The sequence below is a fragment of the Monodon monoceros genome, unplaced genomic scaffold (assembly GCF_005190385.1).
Source record: "Monodon monoceros isolate NGI ecotype Baffin Bay Population unplaced genomic scaffold, NGI_Narwhal_1 Super_Scaffold_1, whole genome shotgun sequence".
Taxonomy (NCBI): Eukaryota; Metazoa; Chordata; class Mammalia; order Artiodactyla; family Monodontidae; genus Monodon; species Monodon monoceros.
Window position 1 is genome coordinate 87142805 of NW_021703765.1, and position 24880 is coordinate 87167684.

The 24880-nt window shown below is 55.0% G+C and overlaps 1 protein-coding gene and 1 pseudogene across 1 annotated transcript; both read left to right on the top strand.

Moving 5' to 3' along the window:
* The first annotated feature begins 679 nt into the window (after positions 1-679).
* Positions 680-13952, top strand: ANHX (anomalous homeobox). Its single transcript, XM_029234502.1, has 8 exons — positions 680-928; positions 3091-3218; positions 5305-5428; positions 6194-6407; positions 6828-6948; positions 11746-11874; positions 13521-13605; positions 13866-13952. The coding sequence occupies exons 1-8, from the start codon at positions 680-682 to the stop codon at positions 13950-13952; spliced, it is 1137 nt and encodes a 378-aa protein (XP_029090335.1).
* An 8720-nt stretch (positions 13953-22672) lies between these two features.
* LOC114893032 lies at positions 22673-24282 on the top strand (annotated as a pseudogene).
* The last annotated feature ends 598 nt before the right edge of the window (positions 24283-24880 follow it).

Consider the following 24880-nt stretch of genomic DNA (forward strand, 5'->3'; position numbering starts at 1 on the left):
CGTCCCTCCTTCTTTCCTTCTTCCCTTCCCTTTCTAATTTTATTAATTTTTCGGACTAGAGCAACCCTTAAATGTTTGTGGTTTTCAAATATAAGGGTTTTTTTCCTCAAAAATTAAAATAGTTAAAAGCAAATTTTGCTGGTCCCGCCTCAGCGGGCCTCTGACTCCCCTCCGAAGGAGCGCCTAGGGCGCCTGCGCAACCCCTGGCCCGCGGCTCTGCCCACCCGCTCCGAGAGGCCTTGCTCTCCGTCTGGCAGATGCTGGGGGGATCTGATGACCCCAGCGCAGGTGGGCCTGTCCCCCATAGACCCCGGAGAAGGAAGGAGGAAATGCAGTGACAAGCGGTGTGAGAAGTGGGGGAAACAGAGAGGTGGGGCGGCGGGTGAGGGGCACGAGGGCACCAGATAGAGGTTCCAGGCGTGCAGAGTGAGAAGTCTGGCAGCGAGAGCAGCGAGCTGGGCCTTGGTGCACCGCCAGGGTCTACGCTGTTGTGGCGACTACAAGGAAAGTCTGGCGGGCCCTGACGCGCCGCCCTCTCTCACTGCTGCCGCGATACAAGTACCTGTGGCGGGAGAGGCCTCGCATTGTTGGTCTGAGGATTGACGTGCAGTCAGCCCATCAGCGCTGGTGGTGGTCCTGACTTTCGTCTTGTTTGCAGAGGAGTCCAACCCGACTCGGGATGCAGAGCTTCCTGCAGCTGCTGAGGGGAAGCGGAGGTGCTGGCCTGCCCTTGGCGGACCTGGTGACCCTCGCAGGCAGGCTGTGCCGGGAGGTCCAGGACGACCCCGCCCAGGTGCAGACCTTGGTCACGGCCGTGCTGGACAGCCAGCTCCGCCTGTACCTCTTGGACAACGCGGACGTGGCCCTGGTGTGCGCCAGCGTGCTGGCCCAGCAGGAGCAGAACCGGGCTGCCTGCCAGCTGCTAGAGGTAGGACCGGGGTGGGGCGGGGAGAGGGGCAGCAGCCCACAGCAGCCTGAAGACGACAGAAGTGCCCAGGAGTCAGCAGGAGCCTGGGGAGAGCTGCTAGAAGCCGAGCCAGGGCCGTCCACTCTCACTGTACTAGGTTCTAACTTGCCTGCTAACCCGAGACAGAACTGACCATCTGTCGGATCCCTCTGGTCCTGGACCAGTGGTCCTGGCTTGGAAAGTTGGCACTCCGGTTAGTGAGGCAAGCAAACAGACCCAGGACCGCAGTCCCTTAGCTGCGGGTCTGCATCCGGGAACTCTGAGACCACAAGTATCTTTGTCACTCCTCCGGTGGTACTTTGAACCTCAACTCAGTTGGCATCAAACCTGAGCTGCATTGATGGGAAACTATTTTTGTCTTTATTTATCCACTTAATGTTACTGCCGTACGTTTTGCTACCCAAATCCTGGTGTGTTTGCTTGCAGGATGCTTCCTGCCCTAGATCGTACTGGGATAGTGCAAATTATGTAGTATATACCTGTGTTACTTCCTAAAGTGTGAGGAATTCTGAATTCCAAAATACATCTGGATCAAAAGGTTTTAATAAGAGATTTGGGGGCCTGTGTTTCCCTTTTTCACTCCATAATACAGTCCATGCATAACTCATGCTGAGTTTACCTTCAAGATACTAAACTCTGCCCCGTTCTTTGTTTTTGCTCCCTCTCCCCCAAGCCCTGCGGCACCCTCCTGGCGCTCACGCCCCGCCACCGTGTCCTCCCCTGCCCCTCTATTAGTCTTCACGTAGCAGCCAGAGGCAGTTTTAAAACTGCACATGGGACCACGGTACGCACCGAGGCGCGGGTCCAGAGCCTGCCATCCCGTCCTGGCTCCCGCACGGTGGCGGTGCTGGCTGCTTGCCGTTCTCCTGGAACTCCCGAGATCTTTGTCTTTTGACCTTTGTGCGTGCCGTTTCCTCTGCCAGAGGCTGGACACCACTCTGTGTGGCTGGTGCCTTCCTACCTGTCTGGTTTCTGCTTTAAACGTCACCCCGTCGAGCTAGGACTTAAGGGAGCCCTCATCCCCCTCTGTGGCTCCTTCCTCAGCTCACGGTTAGAAACCTGTCTATTTCTCAATCTGTGATCCGCCTCCCCTCCTGCACTGCAGGCCCCAGGAGCAGGGGCGTGTTAGTTCTGCCCATTAAAGTATCCCCAACACCCAGCATAACACCTGGAACATAAGAGGGCTCAGCCTTCCAAATGTCAGAATAAATGGGTGAACACACAGAGTTGAAGTAGCTGCCGTGAAGGCAATCAGTGATGGAATGTGAGCGTGACATCAGTGATGGAAGACTCCCAGGATGGGAATAACTCAGGATGGTCCAGAAATGTCTCTGAGGAAGTGATGTGTTCTGAGACCTGAGAGAAAGGATGGGGCTACCACATCAAGAAAGGGCATTTCCTGCCAAGGGCCACTCCTGCAGGTGGGGAGGCTCCAAGTGGGTTCCCTGTCTGACAGTTGTGCTGACGTCTGCATCCTAGCAGGAGACTGCAGGCCTCAGCCCAGCAAAATGGGCTTTTTCTGATGCTGTTGAGAGGAAGCTAAATGATTCTCAGCACCTCCCTCACCAAGATGGGCCTGAGAACACTGGGGTTAGAGGCACGAACCACATACTGACCACAGGGGCTGTGTCCAGGGTAGGCCCACACTCAGCGTCCTTGGCCATCTCTAAAGTCTGGTTACATGACCAAGCCACACTGGGTTGGGGAGCTGTCACTGGCACAGACTGGGACCCCTTCGTCCCCCTCAGCTCAGATTGAACTCACTGAGCCCTAGGGACCCGCCCTGCTGGTGGGAGATAAAGGCCTTTCACGCAGGACGGGGATCAAGCCTCAGGCCCCTCAGACCTGACCATGTGGTTCTCAGCACGGCTCGGCCTCTTGGGTGCTATGGCCACAGCCCGGAGTTGGCCTTGCCCTTGCCTGGCCCTCACCTGGGGGGCGAGGGAGAGCTGTGCCCGCCTCCCATTCGTGGGAGGGCCTGCTGGGGACAGGAGCCCGGCCATGGGGCTCATGCCCTCGCCGCGGGGCACCAGCAAGCGGATGTTCTTAGCGGTCAGTCTGGGTCTATGGCGGGGCTCCGGGGCAGGCAAGCGTGCCGGGTCTCAGCAGGCTCTTGTCCACAGGGATGCCGGGTGCCGGGTGGCAGCCTGAAGCTGGTGCAGCTCTGGAATGACATCCACTACCGTCTGGTCATGAAGAGGCTCGGCGTGGCCACGCTGACCCCGGTGCAGAAGTTCCGGTGCAGGAAGAGGTATGCACCAGCCTTCATTGGCGCTTATTCCCCGGGGCTCCCAAGGGATTTGCCCTCCAAGACCACAGAAGGACTTAGGTGAAGTAGAGGCAGGGAGATAAGAGGAAGCAGTGATAGACAGAGGGTAATAAGCTCCACAGCAGCAGTTGCCCTCCTCTCCACTGCTCGGCTGGCTGTGGGGACGCTTTCCGACCTGTGCCCGCAGGGCGAGGACGGTGAGCTGTTCCCAGGACCCAGGCCGAAAGTTGTAGCTGCAGCAGGAGCCACTGCCTGTCAGTGAGGGCCCTGCAGTGAGGGAGGCGGCAGGTGGGCACCCTGACCTCGCTCGCTTCCTGCAGGATGGGTGCCCCTCAGCTCAGCTAATGCCCGTGGTCAGGCTCTGCAGGTGCCTGGCCCGGATCCCAGCACGGCCCCTCAGGGCTGCAGGACCTTTAAGAGGAGAGAAAGGTGAGGGTCTGCAAGCACCACATGAGATACACGTAGTGCTTAGAAGGCCGTCTGGTACACGGTGGCTGCTGGATGGATGTTGATAATAATTACCACCATGACCATTATCAGCACTAAGTACACGTTATGACTACTAGTTATCATCATTACCATCATCACCGTTCGTGGATGAGGACACCAAAGCACAGAAAAGTTAGTCACTTGCCTGGTTACACACTACAGAGATGCAAAGGCAGGATTCCAGCCTAGACATCGAGACTGGAGAGCCTTTGTTCTTGACCTTGGGTGTCCCCCACTGGCCAGGAGGAGCTGCAGGTCTTGCTCTGAGCTCCTGAAAGCCCAAGTGACAGGAGTTTCTGAGCCATGGGCCTGGTTGATGGAAGAAGAGATGGATTCCTTTTGGATCAGACGGAATTTTTCTCATGGTGCGCACCAGATATGCCCTCAAAGCCCAGCAGTTAGTCAGCCTTGAGGTCTTCAGGGATGCAGTCAGGTCCCTCCATATAGGCTCTGACAGCCTGCCAGAGGGTGGCTCAGCAAAGTAAATGCCTTGGGGACCAGCATGCAGTGTTTGTGAAGAGGCCCCTGGTTGCTGCGCGTTACTAGAGGTGCTGGGGCCCTGCTGTCCTGGAGCTGCCTGCGGGTGTGGATGATGGACAGTAGACCAGGAAACAAAGCAGATCCCATAATTTAGAGCAAGGAATGCTGGACGGAGCTCGTTCAGTAGAGGGCTGTGACTCGCTGGCCCTCTGCTTGTGCTCGGGCTGCAGCACGGGGCTGAGCCTGGGGGAGGCCTGAGCACGGGGCAGGCGTGCTCTGGGCGTAGGGAGGGGGAGGCCTGAGCACGGGGCAGGCGTGCTCTGGGCGTAGGGAGGGGTGACACTGGAGCACGGGGAAGGCGTGCTCTGGGCGTAGGGAGGGGTGACGCTGGAGCACGGGGAAGGCGTGCTCTGGGCGTAGGGAGGGGTGGCGCTGGCGCCACAGCAGACGGTTAGTGCAGGGGCAGAGGCGGGAGGTTCTTGGAGTGTCTGGGAGTGGCCATGGCTGGGGAAAGGGTTGTGTCAGGATTGACTCTAGAGGATTTAATGATAGGTTGAATGTACTGGAGAAGGTAAAGAGAATAAACCTGGCTGCAGGGCTCTTGGCCTGATTGGCAGGGACGTGGTGCTGTCTCACTGGGATGCGCAGGATGGGCTGGGGGACGGTGTGGGGAGCGGGAGATTGAGCTCCACTGGGATGTGTGGGGTGTGTTTTCGATGTTCATGGGGGTTTGTTCAATTGGCATTTGGCTAGCAAATCTTGTATAGACCGGTGCTGTTTGCTTATATGTCAGTTTTTTTCTTTTGGAAAAATTCCAGTATAGACTCAGTAAAGAGGGTAGCATAACCAATCTCACTACCCTCATCCCCCAGCTTTAACAGTCATGGCCACTGGTCAGTGAGTGGTACTGGAAACCCTGGTGAAAGTGTGGGGTGTGGGCCCAGGCAACACGAGACCCCACCCTTGTTCAGGGGATGGACCCGGGGACTGCAGCACACAGTCCTGCAGGGGAGGGGGGTGGCCAGTGAAAGGACAGGAAGTCCAGGGGAGCGCAGCAGGTACAACAGAAGAAGCCGGGGGTCTCACTGTTCTCATCCAGGAACCCACCGCCTGCCTCCCTCTGCCCTGATGGCCTCAAGAGCCGGAACTTCCCCAGAGAAGTTCGCCAGAAGCTGCAGGAGTTTGCTTCGGGTGTGAGCACCAACCCCAGCAAGGCCGAGCGGGTAAGAGCAGATGAGAGCGAGGCCCGGCAACCCTCCCCTTAGCCTACCCTCCCCGGTCCTTAGGGGACTCCCACCCTTAGGGATTGACCCGCATCCTCAGCCGCACCTCCCCGCCTCCCCAGTGGCATATCTGCCAGGGCGCTGGCGCTCTCCGCCTGCCCTGAACTGCCCTGGGGACGGCACTCTTCGGCTGGCAGCCGCCTGCACACGTGGCGGGGTTAGTTTCATCACGGGAGTCTTAATACCCCGTCATCCAGTGTGGCTTCAGCAGGTGCTCACTGAGCACTCACCGCGGCCGGGACTCCAGCAGGAGGGATGCACGGGTGAGCTCTCGGGAGCAGGTGGAGGGGGCAGCAGTAAGAGCCTTGCCGCTCATAAAGCTGGCGTGCTCCCTTCTCTCCGGGTCCAATCAGCGGGGCCCTCCTGGAGCTCCGTGCTGTGGCCCGTGGTGGTTCGGATCTGGCTCCTGAGGAAGGACAGGTGCTTGATCACAGGGTCGGTCGAGGCCGACGCGCTCTCGCACTGGCCCGGCGGGCGGGCGGTCAGTGGTTTGGTGGCGCCTCGGGAGGGTCCGGTTTGCAAGCCCTGCCGAGCCCTCCCGGCTGTGAGTGGCCGTCGGCCGGGCGGCGGCTTGAGGAGGAACAAGGCCAGAGGCCACGGCGCCGGCCCGCATGATGCCCCGGCCGCCCTGTGTCCCGGCCCGCTGGTGTCCCGGCCCCGCATCTCAGGAGCGGGCTGGGCAAGCGGCGTGTTGTTTCGGCGCAGGAGGACCTGGCCTCGGAGACGCGCTTGACCACGGAGCAGATCTACAACTGGTTCGCCAATTACCGGCGGCGCCAGAGGGCCCTTGTGCAGCGCGCGGCGCCAGCCCGCGACTCGGCGGAGGACCACACCGCGAGGGAGGCCGGCCCGATCCCCCCGCAGCCCATAGGCCAGCCCCACCTTGGCTCTGGGTGCGTGGACAGGCCTCAGTGGTCGGGTGAGTGGCCCCTCTCCCAAAACCTGTGTCTAGGGCCAGGCCGAGGTAGGGTCACTGGTTACAGGACAGGGTCCTCTCCGCCAGCCCCCGCCTGCACGTTCGGTACTTCACCGTGTGGGAAGCAAGATCGCTGAAGCTGAGGGTCAGGTTGGACTCAGGATGGGCCCAGGTGGGGCTGCAGCAGCGTTTTGCGTTGAGAGGTTACTTTGCGGCCAGGGCCAGGAGTCAGTGGGAAGGGAGCCAAGCACTAGAATTTAGGGTGTTCCGGGTTCCTAATTATGGGTGTTGGTTCAGACCAAAGACAGATCAGGGGACAAACAAAGAATACTGGGCAGCCAGCATGGCTGTTCTTAACCTGCTGGGAAGGAAGCTGGGACCCTGAGCATCACCCAGCTTCCCCTCTGTCTGATCGGCTTTTAGCAGGACCTGAGGAAAGTGGGTCTGTACAGACCCAGGAGACCACCCAAGGGCCGTGGGAGCCACTGGTCCTGGCCCCAGACTTCTCTGGAGACGAGACCATGCCAAAGTCACTGGCTCCCAGGTACTGCCATCCACGTGGGCCATGGGACCGTTCCCTGTTCAATTCCCCATCTTCAGTGGGAGACCAGGCCTGGAGTGGGCGTAGGAATGCCTGCCGGGCACTGGGACCAGCTCAGTGATGGCGGAGGGCAGATTCAGCTGAGACCCCAGGTACAGGGGAGCCACTGGCAAGGAGCCCACGTCATGGACTCCAAACCTGTTCCCTGGAGCCGCACTCACAGCCTGACTTCACGTAAATTTTGGTGAATGGGGAAAACAGAAAGAAAAACATGCAGACCTATCTCCTAAAGGCGAACCGGCTGTCCTCGTGGTCTGTTTCTCTCTAGCATTTGGTATGGTTGGTATATCATTAGGTTGGTAACAGCCAACATTTCTTGAGTTCCTGCTACAGACCAGGCCCTGCCTAACCGCTTTCCCTCACCCTGTTGCCCCTGTGGTGCCACACAAACTGCTGTGAGGAAAGTGCCGGCCGCAGCGGGACCGAGTCTGAGTGTGGGACCAGGTCCACGTCTGCGTAAACATCAAGCTGTGCCCACTTTTTCCACTTACACTTGTGTTTTAAGCATCTCTCATGACACTACCTGGGCTGGCACCTCACGTCCAGGCTGGCACTACCCAGGTGTGTGGCCTTAGGCAGGTTCCCGTGACCTCTCAGTGTCTGCTTTTTCTCACCTGTGAAATGGGGATAGTGATGGACCCGGCCACGCATGTCATTACACAGATTACAGGGGCGGGGGGTTGTTAACAGAAGCCCAGGAGCACCATCTGAGACACAGGGAGCATTTGGGGAATATTTTCATTCTTTAAATTGTTAACTGCTGCCTAGCACTCCTTTAAGATCCACCTTCATTTAATCTTTCACCTATTAGGTTCTTGCTAATCATTTTCAGTCCTCAATATTGTGGAGCAATGTTTCATTGAAGGCCCTTGTAAATAAACTGCTAACGTATCTTAGGTTTCCAGGGCTAGTATTTTTTGTGTCTCTGGAACCCTTGCAGCCCCAGGGAGAACTGTGGAGGCAGCGTGATTGGGGTGGACCCCACAGCCATCTGTGGCTGCGTTGAGTCCGCCGCCCAGATTCCCAAACTGGGCTGGAATCTCCTCCCAGGCCCCACTACCCCAGCCTGAGGGATGGTGTTCACTTTGCTCCCCAGGTCTCTGCAGGGTGGTGAGATGTACCAGGAGGGGCCTAGCCACGATCCTGCCACTCTTCCTCCCGTCTTCCCTGGCTCTGGTTTCTGCCCTCTGGCTGCTGGCAGCGACATGCTGGACCCCTCTCTGGGTGCCCCCGAGTCGTGGCTGACGTCTCTTGCACTGGAATCCTCCAAGGAAGTTTCCTTCCAGACTAGGCCACTGATCCACAGTCACGGGCTGGACCTCACGATGCGCCCTGCAGATGCTCCTCTGGCTGTGTCCATCACCGCCCTTGGTGAGGCCAGCCCCACAGGTGGGTCTACGCTAGACAGACCATGTGTTTCTACATCAGATGCTTCAACTGCTTGTATGTTATTTGACGGGGAAGAATTTTGAGGGGCCAGGACTTTCTGCTTGAATCTCTTATACTTGATTAGACCCCAAACCAGTGCAGTTGGAACAGGCTCTTCCCACCAACAGCCTGGATAGTTTTCATTTTATTTTTGTTTTCAAAATAAAATGTGCATGTGACTAAAAAAATAAGCTGGTGAGGAAAGAGTTAAGATGAAATGAAATGACTGCCGGCCCGGGCTCCAGTCCCTGTGCCTAACCAGTCAGCATCTGCTACGGCGGGGCTGAGCTGCTCAGACCTCCAGCTCCCTCCTGGCTTCTTCCTTAGTCGTAGCTGTCGCTATAGATACCTTTAAAGGATACGTATTCAGGTATACATTTCGTGCACCAAACGATAGCATCTTGTGACATCCCAGCTTCTAAGGAGGATGTTGGCACTGAACTCAGCCTGTCACCTGAATTTCTTAGTCTTCTGTGGTTCCATACAGGTCGTCTTGTAGTTTGTCATTGCCTCCCTTTTTTCTTACATTGTCTGCTCTATCACATCCCTAACTTCTTGCAGTGTCTTAAGCATCCCCTTTGAAGACTTGTTGCCAGGGCCTCCTTCCTGCTCCCAGTCTGGTGTGGAGCCGTCATCCCAGGAGCACCTTTAACTGCTTCCCTGGGTTTGCTTCAGCGTTTCCTTAATTGCAAGTCTTGTTCTTTCTTTCTTGACTCTTGTTATGTTAGAGAATGTCTTTAATTAACTCTATAAGAAAGGGTGCCTTCAAGGTAGTGTCTGTTTCCTTGCATCTTCTGAAATTGTCTTTAATCCGCCCTCAAGTTTGATTAACGACTTGTCAGGGACAGAATTCTGAGTTTAAAATACTTTTTACCTTAGAAATTTGAAAGCAACATAGCATCCAATTATAGTATCCAATGTTGTCATTTTAAGTTAGATGTCATTCTGATGTTCACGTATTTTTCCTTTATTGGAGCTTTTTATTTTTGAAGTCTTGGTGTTCTGAAATTTCACAGTGATGGTCCCAGGTGTGAGTCTTTTGAATTCACTTTGTTGTTCAATTTAAAGAACCAGAGAACAAGGTATTCTTTAAGCTCTGGGCACTTTTTGTGATTTTCTTTGATAGTTTCCTCCTTCCAGTTCTCTCTTTAGAGCACAAATGTTATTTGGATGTTGGAAATCCTGGACCAATCTCCCAAAATGCTTACCTTTTTTAAAAAATTTCTTTTTTATTGTATGTGCTTTTGTCTTAAACTTTGTCTTCTGATATTTTGACAATTATACATTTTAAGAGAACTCCAACCTCTCTTTTCTTTTTTTTAAAATTTTATTTATTTATTTATTTGGCTGTGCCGTGTCTTAGTTGCGGCACGTGGGGTCTCCAGTTGTCGCGTACAGGCTCTTAGTTGAGGCATGAGGGATCTAGTTCCCTGACCAGGGATTGAACCTGGGCCCCCTGTATTGGGAGCATGGAGTCTTAATCACTGGACCACCAGGGAAATTCCCCAAGCTCTCTTTTCTTATTTCTGATTTTCCTTTCTTCATAGATCATGTTACTTGTTTTTGTTTTTTAATAAGTTTTTTAAAATAAATTTATTTATTTAGTTTTGGCTGTGTTGGGTCTTCGTTGCTGCACATGGGCTTTATCTAGTTGTGGCAAGCGGGGGCTACTCTTCGTTGTGGTGTGCGGGCTTCTCATTGAGGTTGCAGAGCATCGGCTCTCGGTGCATGGGCTTCAGTAGTTGTGGCTCGCAGGCTCTAGAGCACAGGCTCAGTAGTTGTGGCACACGGGCTTAGTTGCTCTGCGGCGTGTGGGATCTTCCGGGACCAGGGCTCGAACCTGTGTCCCCTGCATTGGCAGGTGGAATCTTAACCACTGCACCACCAGGGAAGCCCCGATTGTATTACTTTTTATAGATGCAGTATCTTATATTTCTCCGAGTATCCTAGTTAGTAGTTTCAGAAAATGTGCTTTCTTGCCTGAAGGGGGGAATGTTGGGGTTGTGGATTCAGGCCCTTCCTTGAACAGAGGAGGAAGAGGTGCCCCAAAGAGGAAGAGCCTGGAGACTCATTTCTCCGAGGCAGCTTTTCCATCTGATCGAATTGGTCTTTGATTTCAGAGACCTTTTCCTGTCCATGTTTACTAACAAGGCTGGAGTTGGAATGGGCAGTGGCCAGCCTCATACTGGGAGGAGGGAAGCTGGTCTTTACACCGTGTCCAGCCTATGTGAGGGGTGTGTTCTCTGGGGATTGGAGAGCTCCCTGCTGGTTGCCTGAGCACCTTGCTTTCCCTCCCTCCCTGCAAACCTCTCAGGGTCCTTGGCCCCTGCTTATGCCCCAGCTTCCCTTCAGACAGCCCCCACCATGGGATCAGACCTGTGCCCTGCATCTGCAGAACATGGACATCTCCCACCTGCCAATTACCCTTCCCATGACACTCCCTTTGTTCTAGGCTTCGGGCTTTTTATTTCTGTTTTTCTTGGAGGAAGAAGATAAAACCCACTGATCTATTCTGTGTAAACTGGAAATGTTCAAATTAGCAGTTAACCATATTTCCTGGACCTCAGACTATCTGTAAAGTTCTGCAGGAAAGGGGAAACAGCAGAAGGCGGAGGTAGAGTCATGCACCAAATGGTTAGGAAGGTCTCGGCTCTGGCAGACAGGAGGGAGGACTGTTGTTTGGGGTCTGAGATCGGGGATGCATGCTAGTTTTACCACCTGGATAGACTTAGGGCAGCAATGGACCTTCCTTCTTAGCTCACTTTGCTCCTAAACGTCTGTCGACCCAGAATTGATCACGTCCACAGGGGCTTGCCTTTTAGGGTGAAAGACAGACACGCTGAGAGATTTTCTACAATATTTTAAGTAGAGAGAAAAGGCAAGGTAAGGTGGTAACACCTGGCACTGCAGTGAAATCATGGTGAAACCCAAGGTGAAAGGGGAGGGCAATGGCCGTGGGCTGGGCCAGCCTGTGGTGAACGGGGGACACCGCGGGGTCTCTCCTCAGACAGCCGTGGTGGGTGTAGGGCGGACTGGGGTGCTGAGTCTTTGTTTGGCACTGGGGCTGGCATGAGATCTAGAATGACAAAGAGAAATTTGAGGTCAGCAAAACTTGACCTTGTTTTGGTCTTTGGGAGCCTGCAGAGGCCACTGAGATCAGCAGTGGTGGCTGTTCTTCCCTCAGCGCGGGAGCCGAGGCTGGGGGCTGCCTCTCCACGGAGGCCTGTGTTGTGCTGCACGTAGACTGTGCTCCCTTCCCCCAGCACTGGGTTGTGGGATTGCTTCCCGTGCAGGATTCGCTGACCCTCCCAGCAGCAACGCCCGGAGCACATACCTGGAGGAGGGTCCAGGTACCAGCGGTGGCCAAGCGGAGCCACAGGCGAGCGGCTTCCTGGTGCCCCGGCTTCCACTGCAGGCTCCTGAGTTCACCCTCACCCAGAGGTAAGCTGCAGAGCCACAGGGCTCAGGTGACACTTCCTATGGGCCGTGGGCAGGGTGCCTCGTGCACAGACTCACCATCTCCAACGGTGCAGAGTGCGTCCTTTCCTTGTGGATTTCTGGAAACCTCAACAGTCCCCCATCCTACATCTACCGAAAGAAGGCGGTAGTCTCTCCCTCAGACAAGCATTGGAGCAGATACGGGCGTCCGTTCTGTGGGTGGTGCTTAGGCCTTCACGCGTCCCAGAGCTCTCCCTGGGCCCCAGCAGCCTCTTTCAGGCATTTTCTTTTCCCCAAAGACTTTTAGCTTCTGGACAGCATCAAGATCCTGATTGTATATTCCAAATTGGAGTTTTAAAGGGGCTTGGGACAGCCGTGGCAGCGTCCAGAGGCTTCACAGGAGGCGATGTCGGGCCAGGGGTCCTCCGGTGGAGAGGGAATCTACGATGGGGACTGAAGGACAGGGTCCCCAGGGTTCGGGGTCTCCCAAGTCTGGGAGCAGAAGGCCAGGTGCCCAGTGAGGGAAGAATTACTGGGGGACATGGGAGAGAAGGGGAGGAGCCTCCCAAGTCAGAGGCTCTGCTTGTGGAAACAGCCAGATGGTGGGAAAATCCAGACCATGCTGATGGACTCACTTTTCCATTTATGACCGGGAGCCACACAGAGCAGCCACAGGGCCCCTCATGGCCTGCTGGGCCTCTCCACTGGCTGTATCACCCTTGGACTCCAGTGCCCCAGCTCATCCTTGCTCTGATCTGGTGACCTTGATTCCTTGTTTAAAAACTGCTTCATTGGAGTAAACCAACATGTTTAGACGGTGCACAGGACAGTTTTCCGAGCGTGACTTACGTATCTCCTACAAACCATAGCTGTGCTGCTAGTCATGGGTCACAGGGCTGTTCCCACCCCTGCCACCCCAGGACCGAGGGCCTGCTTTTAGCTGCGTTTTCTAGAGTTCCATATAAGTGAACTCATACAGCGTAGACTCTTTTTTGGGGTATGGCTTCTTCCACTCAGCCTGACTCCTTTGAGACCTGCCCCTGCTGCCGTGTGTGTCCGCACCCCTTCCTCTTCATGGCTGAGGCCGAGCCCTTGGTGTGGATTGTCGTCATCTGTTGGCGGGCATCTGGGAGCTCCTGGTTTGGGGCTGCTGTGCACATTCCCGACACGTGGTGGCCTGCGTGTTTGCCCTCGTGTCTCTGGGGGGGTGTGCACGTGGCGGTGGGATGAGTAGATCACAGGGTGAGTGTGGTCTGACTTTGAGGGACCGCATGATATTGTCCCGAGCGGCTGCATCTGCGTCCCCTGCCGCCACCCCGGATTTGGTCCTAAGGACCTCTGGGCTCCGTCACACCTCAGGCCTGTTCCTTTTCTTCCTTCACATCTCTGCTTACCATCCCGTCCTCTGTGAGCCTGTGCTGATGTGCTCTCTGACTACCTGGCCACCTGCTCAAGGTGTCACACAGGCCCCTCCAGCACCCTGCACACCCGAGGGCCCTGCAGGAGGAGGCCGTTCCCAAAAGAGAGTCCGGCACCAGGAAGGGCTTCTGATGGGCAGAAAGCTCTCAGGGTGTGGCGCTCACAGTAAACAGCGTGAGCCTCAAACAGGGCCTGGAAAAGGGCCTGTCCTGATACTGTCCCTTTTCCAGCCCCCCGGAGCTGGCCCCGGCCCCGCCTGCCTTCCCTGGCCCCATGCCGGCCATGGACCTGGGCCAGTCTATGCCCTCCAGCCAGGTGAGGCCTTCCTATGAGGTACCGTGGGTTTCCCTCCTAACTCCTGGGTCCTCAGCTTGGGACTTTGGAGTGAATAAAATGGACAGAGTTGAACATGGGGCAGGGATTCCTCGAGGCTGGACTTCGGTGGAATGAGAACTGGAGGCAGGTGTCATGGGGTGGAGTCCAGAGGGGGCGGGTCCCAGGGTCAGGGTGACCCGGATGGGAAGGCAGAGCCCACAGAGGGCACCTCCATGTGTGATGCTGTGTTGGCATTCCAGGTGCAGTGGCCCGATGGCCAGACCTCCAGCGACGCCTTCTGGGGAGCCAGGATGCTCCTTGAGCTTTCAGGGGGCAGCCTGGGCTGAGCTGCCCCTCGGGAGCCTGGCCAGCGCTCCAGGGGAGCAAGTGTGGACAGCTGGTAACACAAGTTGCAGAGCTCTGTCCCTACAGAAGAAGGAGGTCCCCAGAGTTCCCTGGGGGTTCTGCTGAGAAGCACTGAGGGCTGCCATGTTTGAATAGTTTGGTTGGCAACTCCCTATACTGCAAGAAGCATCTGAGAAACATTTGTGAAGTCAGAAGTCCAAGGTGGGTCTGTTCTACTCAGGCAGCAGCAGCTTGCAGTCAAGCTCCTGGGCAGGCAGGCCCCTCTCCAGAGAGGAGGGTGTGGCACTGCAGCCACCCTCCCGCCCAGCCCCGTGGTGAGTGCGGCCCACAGGCAGGAGAGTGCTGGCTGGGGCGCGGCGCCTTCCCCTTGCGTTGTGATCCGTTGCGTTTGCCGACCAAGTGTTCTGTTCAATTAAAGTTTAATGTTCTGATGCGCCCCTCCCCCATTCACTTAACTGTCCCGGACACCTGCCCCTGCCAGGCCTGGCCCCCATTGCACAGCGCGAGGGCACTACTCCACGCATCAGGACCTGGTGAGGGATATTCGGATCCTTTCCATCAGCTCCGTGTTATAAGCAGCGTCCCGTGGGCATCTCTGCGCTCTGCCCCTTGCCTGGTCATTTTGCCCCGGGAACGAGGAATTGCCCCCAAGGTGGAAGCAGTGTGCTGAGCGCACAGGCCAGGGGCTGAGCTTTGGCACCCGGGACTGTCCTCCCCGGGGATGGGCCCTTGACCCTCACCTCCCCATCCTGTTGGTCAACAGAAGTGGTACAGTGGGGAGCAAAGTCAGGTTTGTGCCCTGGGGGCTCACAGGAGAGTGGGGAGGGCAGAGGACCACGGGGGCACTTCCAGGTGCTTGCTGGGGGGTGGGATGAAGTGGGAGCAGCTGAGAGCCTGGGACGCCTGAGCGGACACTGGGAGCTCCCGGGAGCGGTGTCTCAGCTGAGAGCACCAGCACTCCTGCATCCGTCACGTCCCACCTTCCTTGCCGGAACCACAAGCAGGGCCGAGCATCACGAGCGACAGGGGTGCCACGTGGACGGCCACTCACATTCCAGGTTCCCGGAAACTCGGGCCTTTCAGTTTGAGAACATTTTCTTATTTTGAAACAATTGAAAACTGGCCAAAAGTTGAAAATGGGGTACAAAGATCTTTTTTCCCTTGAGCCATTTGAGAACAAGTTACTGACCTGCTGCACCATCATATTCCCCTAATACTTTTATGTGTTTCCTTCAGATAAGGAATTCTACACGTGCACAGCACCTCCATGGAAATCAGGGAATCAGTCCTGGTACTTTACTGCCACCTAATTTGTCAGACCCCGTGAGAGTTCAGGTCGTCGTCCCAGTAATGCCCTGGATGTGAGAGAATCCAAATCTGCCCCATAGCGCTGGCTGCCTCTACTCAACAGGGCTTTCAGTGCCCTTCAGCCTGGCACAGCCCCTGGGTTTTCCTGGCCTTCCATGACCTCGGCTTGAGTATTGCAAGCTGGTTACTCTGCAGAACGTCCCCCAAAGTGGCCATGTCTGACGTTTCCTTGTGATTTGGGGTTGCATTTGGACGGAAGATCCCAGAAGTGACGCTTGGTCCTTACTGCGTCTTCTGGGCGGCGTGTGTCCTTGTCACTCACCCCACCGCTGATGGTGCACATCTCCATCACCTGGTTAGGGTGTTGCCGACCAAGCTTCTCCACTGTAAAGTTCCTCTTTTTCTCTTTGTGTAAGTATTTTAGGGGGTGGTTCTTTGAAGCTATGTAAATAGCCTGTTTCTCATCAAATTTTCTATTAACTAATTCATTAGTTTCCCTAATGTGCTTACCTAGTTCTCAGAATTTGTGAACACTTTACTCTCCCTTTGACCCCAGGTCTGGGATCTCAGACGTCACCGACGTTCCCCGCACATGCACACAGTGTACACCTCGCCACCAAGAGTCACTCTTCAACTTTATGACTTACCCTTCACCCAAACGGTGATTGATGTAAATAACTGAGTTCCACAATGCATTTTACCCACACAACCTGTCCCCGCATGAAGCACGCTCTTCAGACTCACTCACCCTCATTCAAATTCTGCACATGTCAGCATAATTAGTGAACGTGCTTTAGGGTTAGGGGTTAGGGGTTATAACGCCCTGGGCTGCTATAGGGTGTGCCACCCCTCGACCTTCCCAGGAAACATGTAGAGCTCTGGGCCTGTCCTGGTGTCCTGTGGCCAGCAGACCCTGGTTTCCCTGGGTGGGGACTGGTCACAGTCAGAGGCGGGACTCTGGTGAACGGGTCTCATGAGGACCCCCAGGGCATTTTCCTCCCTCCTACCCTTGGCAGACAGTGGGCTCCATCCTGAAAGTCCCAGAGCCCTGACTCAGCCAGCTGCATCAGGTCTGCTTTGGAGGAAATGGACTAAAGTCTCTGGAGCTGACCCTTGACAGAGCGGACCTCCTGCGGAGGGCCACCCATGCCGCATCAGATGTAGGGAAGGAGGCAAGAGGCTCGCCCCTCCTCCACAGAGCACCTGGAGGGAGGGGGCTCTGCCCTCCGCATCCTGCCAATCAGGCCTCCTGCCCACCGCTTCCCTCCCTGCTTCCTGGCTTGACCCCAGGCCCTTCTGAGAAGAGGGTGTTGGCCCAGTGTGTCCTGCTTGCCCTTACTGAAAGGGCCAGCCTAAGCCAGGGGACATTGGTGAGATGCAGTGACCAGGCAAGAGTGCCTCTTTCTGTGTCTCCCCTACTGAGATGAAGACGCAGATAGCGGCCATTCCAACCTGCTGATGGCTGGGGGAAGGGCCCAGAGGACGGTGAGGGGTGGGGTCTGGCTACTCCTGGGCTTTCTGGGCTCCAGGAACGGGGTGGGGGGGCGCGACCAGCTCCAGGGAGCCCCCTTATCCTCCCATGGCCCCCGGAGGCCGAGAGCTGTGTCCGGAGCTCCCAGACAGTCAGGGCAAGCGTGACCAGCCAGCGGTGGCCTTGGTCTGTCTGTGAAGGGCCCTGCCTCTACCCTCACCCACCATGGTCTGGAGAGAAGGGGACAGAGCAGAGGGTGCCTGTATCCGTCCCTTAGGGCTGCTGTAACAAAGTACCACAAGGGACTTCCTCGCGGTCCAGTGCTTAGGACTCCACACTCTGACCGCTGAGGGTGCGTGTTCAATCCCTGGTCGGGGAACTAAGATCCCACAAGCCGTGCGGTGCAGCCACAAAACAAAACAATGAGGTGCCACAAACCAGGTGGCTCAGAACAACAGAAATCTGTTGTCTCATGGTCCTGGAGACTGGAAGTGTGACATCTAGGTGTTGGCAAGGCCTTGAGGGCACCAGGGGGAGGAGCTGATTCAGGGCTCCCTCCAGCTTCTGGTAGCTCTTGTCTTGGGACAGCATAGCTGCAGTCCTCACTCACAAGGCATTTTCTGTGTGTGTGTGTTTGTGTGCGTGAGTGTAGTGTGGATCCGCTTCTGGAGCCGACCCCTGGGGAGCCCGGGCCTGTGTGTCTGTAACAGCATCCGCGGGGCTCGTGCGGCTTGACCTGGGCCCCTGCGGGATTACACACCTGGGAGCCCTTCTGTGTGGCCGGACCATGTTCTTCTGAGTCACGCACTTGGTGCTGGTGGCACCTGAGCGCCACGCCACTCCAAGGCTGTGTCGTTGTGGGTAAGCCATGCCTGCCCTCACTCGTGGTCCCGACGACACCGCAGTGTCCTTCCCCTGAGCAAGATGCCACCCTCTGGTGACCTGCGGAGCCCGTGCTGTCCCCAGCCGGGACTCGGGGGACAGGGGGCGGGAATGCAGAGTGCGGGCGTTGGTCTTGGACACGGGCACGGAATCTCGTCCTCGGGGTTTTGCCCCAGGGTTTCTCTTTATTTTCTCACTAGAATTTCATCAGGGCTCCAGTCGACCCTTGAGCCAGCGGGGCTGGGGTGCCGACCCTCTGCCGTCAGAATGGAGTATGACTGACGGTCGCCCTCCATCACCCTGGTTTCGCGTTGGTGGATCCGGTCTGCAGCATTTTCTATTTAAAAAAATCCACACGTGAGTAGATCCGAGTGGTTCAAACCCGAGTTGTTCAAGGTTCAACGGTATTTTACGAAAGCATCCCCGCATTAAGGCATTGTCACTCAGGGCACACAGCATTTTTCGTACAGAAGAGGGTCATAGTGGTACTTCCGAAGGGCGGCGCGTGCTCCAGGGACCGGCCGGCCCCACCAGCCACCCTAGGGCCAGCGCCCCTGTGTTCTTGCCCTCGTGAGTGTTCTGATGGCCCTTTCTTGTTACAGTGTTGATGCCGTTGAACACGTTAATCGACACGTTGAAAAGGAGGTGTGTTAAAACTCACAACATTAAGTTTAAATACAGTCTTTACACCAAAACGAGAATATATGAAAATTTTTCCTTTCTGGCTTTAATGGAAGTAAGCTCATTGACAACTTTTTCCTTTTGTTGAGAAAGTCAGTTTAATAGGCAGCATATTTGTAATATTACATAAAGTATGTCTGTTCTGTAAACAGTGACATCATACACTAAATGAAATACGTAAGCATATCAGACTTTGTTATTAAAATCAGAATTTGTTAAAGGTCACTTAACACTCAGCTATTAACTGTGAACCCAAATGGTCCGGGGTCTTTTCTAGTGGGAGATTTCTAAGCACCATTCCTAGCTTTTCTATGCTAATTGGTCTGTTTACATTGTTCTTATTTTTGGGTCCATTTTGTTACTGTGTATTTTTACTAGGAAATCACCAATTTCTTTTAGGTTTCCAATCTGAAGCAACATTTCTTTTATTTGACTTTAATTTTCCCTCTCTTTCTAGTTTTCTACAGAATTGTCACAATTAATGAGCACTACTGAAACATTATTATTAACTGCAATCCATATTTTATTCTATTCAAGTTCCCTTCCTTCTACCTTTTTCTGTTCCAGAATCCCATCCAGGCACCACATGACATGTGATCATCATGTCTGTTTAGGCTCTTCTGGGCTTGCACAGGTTCTGAGACCCTCCTTGTTTCGATGACTATGACAGGGTGGAGGAGGGCTGGGCAGGTACTCTGTAGGCTGTCCCGCACTGGGATTTACTTAGTGTTTTTTTCATGGTTAGACAGGGGTTATGGGTTTTGTGGAAGCAGATCACAGAGGTCAGGGGCTTTCCCATCACTTTATATCAAGGCAGTAGGCTCTCGAGACACTTATCACTGTTACTGTTAACCTTGGTCACCTGGCTGAGGTAGTTTGTCAGGTTCCCGCTGCGTTTTGGAGCCTTTCCTGACAGCTCCAGCCAATCCTGACCACTCCCCTCTCTGAGTTTCTGTAGCTCTGATCTTCAAGTCACATGTTGCTGGTCTGCTTCCTTCCTGTAGCATCTGTTCTCTAGGAATCCCATGGCTGGGAGTCTCCAGAAAGTTGACAGTTTTCAGGAGGAGAGAATGTTCTGCTGTACCCTCCTGTCCCTAGCTCGGTACTGGACTCATGGTAGGAAGGTGATGTATTTAAATCAAGCTTCTGATACCAAGTTCCCCTGCTGAGTTTATGATTAACCTTTCTTTACAAAAGTGTATCCCTTTTCTTGTCCTGCCCCTGTTCCCCTCAGGATTGAGGAGTATCAAAGAAAAGGGGCAGGGGGCGGGAACTGGTCAGGACCCTGCAGAGCCCTTCTGGGTTCAAAAGACCCTCCATGTCCCCCATTTCTTGTTTGCAGAGAAAGGCTTTAGTCTCCTAGGCCTTTCCTGAGTTCTGAAGAGCGGACACATGTAGTTACTAATTAGGGAAGATAGGGAATGCAGAAACGAAGGAAAAGCAGGCCCAGATGGTGTCAGAGGAAACACCAGGGGCCAACCAGGAATTAAAATTGTTAACCCATCACATAGGCTCTAAGTAAATAATAAAATGCCTCAACCGTGGCCTTTATTCTCTCCTAGAAACAGGTTAAAGGATGACAAGACCATGATTTTCTAGTTTGCTTTTCAGGGACATGAAGATCAATCACAATCACCAATGACACATCGAGTCATAGGATGGCGCCGGGAAGCCTGCAACTGAGGTCTCATCAGGAAGCTGAAATCACCAAGACCCCCTCTCATTTACCCTTTTTGCCTTTAAAGACCTTGCACCTGGCTAGCCAGCAAGATGGACCTGAGACAAACCTGCATCCCCCATCTTCTGGACTGGTGCACAGCCCAGGTCTGGCCGCTTGTCAATATTCCAGAGGCAAGTGCTGGTCGGAACAGAAAAGTTGCTTTAATAAGAAAGCCGGCAGTCTAGGGAGAAGGCAAACTCACATCCAAAACCAACTCCAAAGAGTTTGCTCAGCCACAAAAAAGGTGAAGTGATCTCAGTTAATCACTGAGGTAGGGGGTCCGAGTCATCCCACGCCCCACTGTGCGCAGGCGTGTGGACTCCTTGTGACCTTTCTTTAGATGCTATCCTGCTCAGTTTGCTCGTGAGGTTACTGAAGGCCAAGCTGGGGAAAAGGTCCAGTCATCTGTTAATTATTTATTTATATTTCTTTAATCTAAGGAAAGAACCAACAGGTTAGGCGAAGTATTATGTGATCAAAACATTTGGAAGATGTGCTTGGCTTCATTGAAATATAGCTTTGCTGCGGTGGTAGGACAGGGGGGCCGCTGTAGAGAGCTCTTTCCTGACAGAAGCTGCTTAAGGTTAATAGAACTCTCTCTGCTCCAAACGCGGGTGTTTCCGTTTGTTTGGCCTCATTGTGCGTCAGGCACACGAAGTTGGGTTCAACACTTCTGGGTCAGTGGCTTTTGACTAGGAGGTGGCACGCTTTTCTCATGTCATAATCCGAGGGCATGGAGCACGTCTGATAGGCCAGAGACCAAGAGGACAGATTGGGCAGTTCCCTTTGGCAGATGTCGTGCTTTGCTTTCTTTTAAGCAGAGTCTCTACCTGACCCTTAGCACCTTTACCCCACTTCGCTCACTCTGCCCGCAAAGGATCTGCCCGGTGAAATCTTTGATCAGTTGTTTGGGGACAGAAGGGCGAGAACCTTCTCTTGGTGCACACGACCCCCCAAATGCTGATAATCCCAGAGCAGCTGTCTTTGAAGCAAGGGCATGAGGAAGGCCAGCCACAGAGGGCTTTGTTTTGTTGAGTGGAGTTGACGTGACCCAGCAGTGGGCTCGTATGTCTGTGGCACAGAAAGCCCAACTCCTGCAGCGGGAGTTTGCAGCAAAGTAAGGGCTTATGGCACCAAGCAAGAGAGTGGGCGACAAGCCTCGGATCCACTCCAACTTGACCGTTTTTAAAGGGGAAGAACAAAGATGTTGGGGTTAATTATCATCTTGTGACACATTTTTTAAAAAATATTTTTTATTTAGCTGCACTGGATCTTAGTTGCAGCACACGGGATCTTCGTTGCGGCCTGTGGGATCCTTAGTTGCGGCCTGCGGGCTCTAGTTCCCTAACCAAGGATCGAACCTGAGCCCCCTGCGCTGGGAGTGTGGAGTCTTAACCACTGGACTACCAAGGAAATCCCCTTGTGACAGTTCTTAGTCGTAGTTTCGGGGCTCAGGATGTCTCTGGTTTGCCATTCTCTGGAGATCCATGGCTTGGCCGTCCGTGAGCTCATCTTGCCCTGGAGAAAAACAACCACGACTTTGTATGTTGATGATGAGACCTCATCTGACTCTAGGGGGTGAGTGCTCAGTGAGCAAAGGATTAGGTCAGAGGGAACAAGAAAGGGAGTAAAGTTTTGGACAGAGAGGCTTGTCATCAACATGGCAGGGGAGCTCGGTTTTAGGGGGACTTGGTTTCACGGAGAGCTGCTTGTGAGAACAGAGATGAAGGGGAACTGCAGGGGAAGACAGAGGGAGACCCAGGGTTCTGGTAGTGGGAGAAGAACTTTTGCAGGCAAGACCTTGGAGAACTAAGGAGGAGAATCTGAAAGCTTCGCTGATGTTGTGGAGGGAGGAATTTCCCTCTATGCTTCTAGGTTCTTCTGGCTGGTCTAAGATTTAAACTGACATGAGACAGATTAACAGGAGAAAGTCACACAAAAGTTTAATAAAACGTATGCTTGGGAGAGACCCAAGAAAACTGAGTAACTCTCCAAAATGCTGGAAACCACCACCTTTTTTTCTCCCCAGAAATAATGTATTTATAAACACAGAAATGGTTACAACAAAGATGGCCGAGACGAGTGGGTATGTACATATTTATATATATTTATATATAAATCCTTGTCCAGCAACTGACTGTGACACCTAAGGAGGTAAGTCCAGTCCTTGCATTTGCCCCGAACCCTCCCTTCTCTGCAGCCCCCCCGGTTGTGGGGTTTCACAAAGAACCCGCAGCTCCTCAGGCTGGGGACGGGGACACTTAGCACAGGGCCTCGGCTGGGAGAGAAGGGGAGGAGCTCCAAGGAGAACCGTCACCCACACTTCTAAGCCACCTTTGACCAATTTGGGGATCTCCAGCCCTTGGGGACCACATCTCAGCCCTTGCCCCTTTAAGAATAAAGGAGGTCTAACTGCCCCCATGTCCTTCCAGCATTAGGTAGGAAGTGACTGGAGATCATGAGGGGAAGAAAGCGGCTCCCAGGGACGGGCACAGCAAGAACAGAACAGGAGGCTGCTTGCATTTAGGGCTCCCTCCTCTCTGACGTCTGGGAGTGCCAGCCTCTAGTCCTCCATCAGCCCGAGCTTGGAGGATTACGAGGGTGAGGAGAGAGAAAATGCCCACGCTGGAAAAGTCTCTATGAGGTCACAGCAAACCCCTCCCCTGAGCACCAACCCCAATGTTAAAAGCTATGCTTGGGCGGGGAGGCTGCCGGATTTCCCTACCAGCTCAGTACTCCACAGCCATTCAGGAGGGCTGACGTTCCTTCTGAGAGAGGCTGAGAATAAGGATGGATTCCTGTGGGGGAAGGCCGTGCCTGAGGCCAAGGAGATGGAGCCGTGGCCTGTCAAGGAAGAAGAGGACTTTTCCCACCGAGAGGAGCTGCAGAAAGAGGGGACCAGAACGGCTTTCCCCTCTACCTGGCGGACGCAGCACAGGTCTCCACGAGCTGGCCAGGTGCTCCAGCTGGACGGTGCTGCTGGTGACAGTGAGGCAGAGGTCCTCGTGATGCTCCGCCGTCTTCAGGGGGTTGGGTCAAAGGAACACTGGGGGGGGGGCCGGGGGGCTGCCCCCGGGGACCAGAAGTGTGGTGGCTGCGGTGCTGCGAAGCCTGGGGGGCCTGGGCCTCAGGGCACGGCGAGAACGCATGTGCATCAACAAGGGCGGGGTCAGCTGTCCCCGGAAAAGGTTCTGAGGGCTGGCTCCGCCCCCTGCCCCACCTCGCTGGCTGTGCGGCCTCGGCGCGCCTGCCCTCGCGCATCAGCGTGGACAGAGTCCAAGTCAGAGCAGCTGACCCCACAGAGCCAGGCGTCCGTTACCCAGAATATCACGGTGGTACCCGTGCCGTGGACAGGACTGCGGACTGCTAGAGTCTTCTGTTCTCAGAGGTGGAGGAGAGAAGGGGGTCAATCAAGGGCTCCCGGTTTGGTCATCACGTCCCTCTCAGGATCCCTGCGACAAAAGCCTCGTCAGCTCAGACCTCCCGAGCTTCAGCTCCTGTGAGTGTCTCAGCTCTTGCCCCGCTCACAAGCCCTGCAGGTGGTCCCTGACCTCTCTGAGAAGACAGCATTGACCCTCACAGAGGAAGGAGGTGGTGGTGGGTATTGAGGTGGCACCGTGGCCACTAAGAACCCCTGGGGCCGAGAAAAGAAGCGGATGCTGGAACCAGGGCTCCCTCTGTTCTCTCCCCTGACGATGACGACGACCATCAGAGACAGCCGGATGTGCTCCCCGACGTTCTACTCGAAGGCAGAGATGCGGGTGCACTCCAAGTCACACACCGAGACCAAGCCCCACAAGTGCCCATGCTGTTGCAGCCCTTCGTCAGGAGCTGCTACCTGGCCCAGCACACGTGTATCCACTCAGGGACCAAGCCCAGGGGTGTAAATTCCGTGAGAAGTCCTTCCCGCAGCCCTCTCACTCCAGCCGCACGCCCGCATCCACACCGGGACACCCAGGTGTGCACTGTCAGGATGTGAGAACACCTCCACACAGCTCGAACCTGCAGTCCCACGGGCCGCGGCGCAACAAAGGTAAACCCTGCCAGGGCCGCAGCTGTCACCGGGCGCGCTCGGACACAGCCTCGCTGGAGACGCCCCCGTCCACGCACACCGTGAAGCAAGGTGTACACCTGCGCAGTCTGCAGCCGGGCCTACACGCTGGAACCACACCTGACGCAACACATGATGCGCAAACACATCCCTCCTGATTTCCTCCAGCGGTGGCCCAGGCCCAGGCCCTCACCCTAAATACCATCCTCTGCTAAAGACCAGAGAGCCCGTGGGAGAGGGTGATTCGCGACCTCGAAAGGGAGGAAGGCAATTCACACGGAGATAGAAAAGCAAACGCTTTGTAAACAAACCGCTGGGCTGCACTCCGCAGGCCTGCAAGCCCTGGGCCTGCCCAGCCTCAAGACCAAAGAGCGAGCCTGGAGTCAGCGACCGCCGCGGAGACCTCAGTGGTTTACTGGCTGGGGGATCTCACACGTGCAAAGCGAAGTCCGGGAGCGGCACCCCTCCGTGTGCAGCAGGCGGCGGGCGGGACAGGCACCAAGCTTCCCGCTCTGGCCGGTGAGGGCACAGGCTGAGAGCTGAGGTAACCTGCAAAGGCCCGAGGGCGGGGGCCTGGCCAGACTGGCTTCCGTGCGGCCCGTTGCACCCCAAAAGCCCGCTCTGCCGCCCTCCCACCCCGACACAAACAGGTGAGCCACGGCAAGCTGGACCGAAGGCTTTGCAGTGTTCTAGAAAATTACCGTCTAACTATGCAAACAGACACCAAGTTTTAACAGCAGAGGGAGTCTTTTTTATGGCGATACTCAGTCGGGCCAGCACCGCAGGCATGACTCCC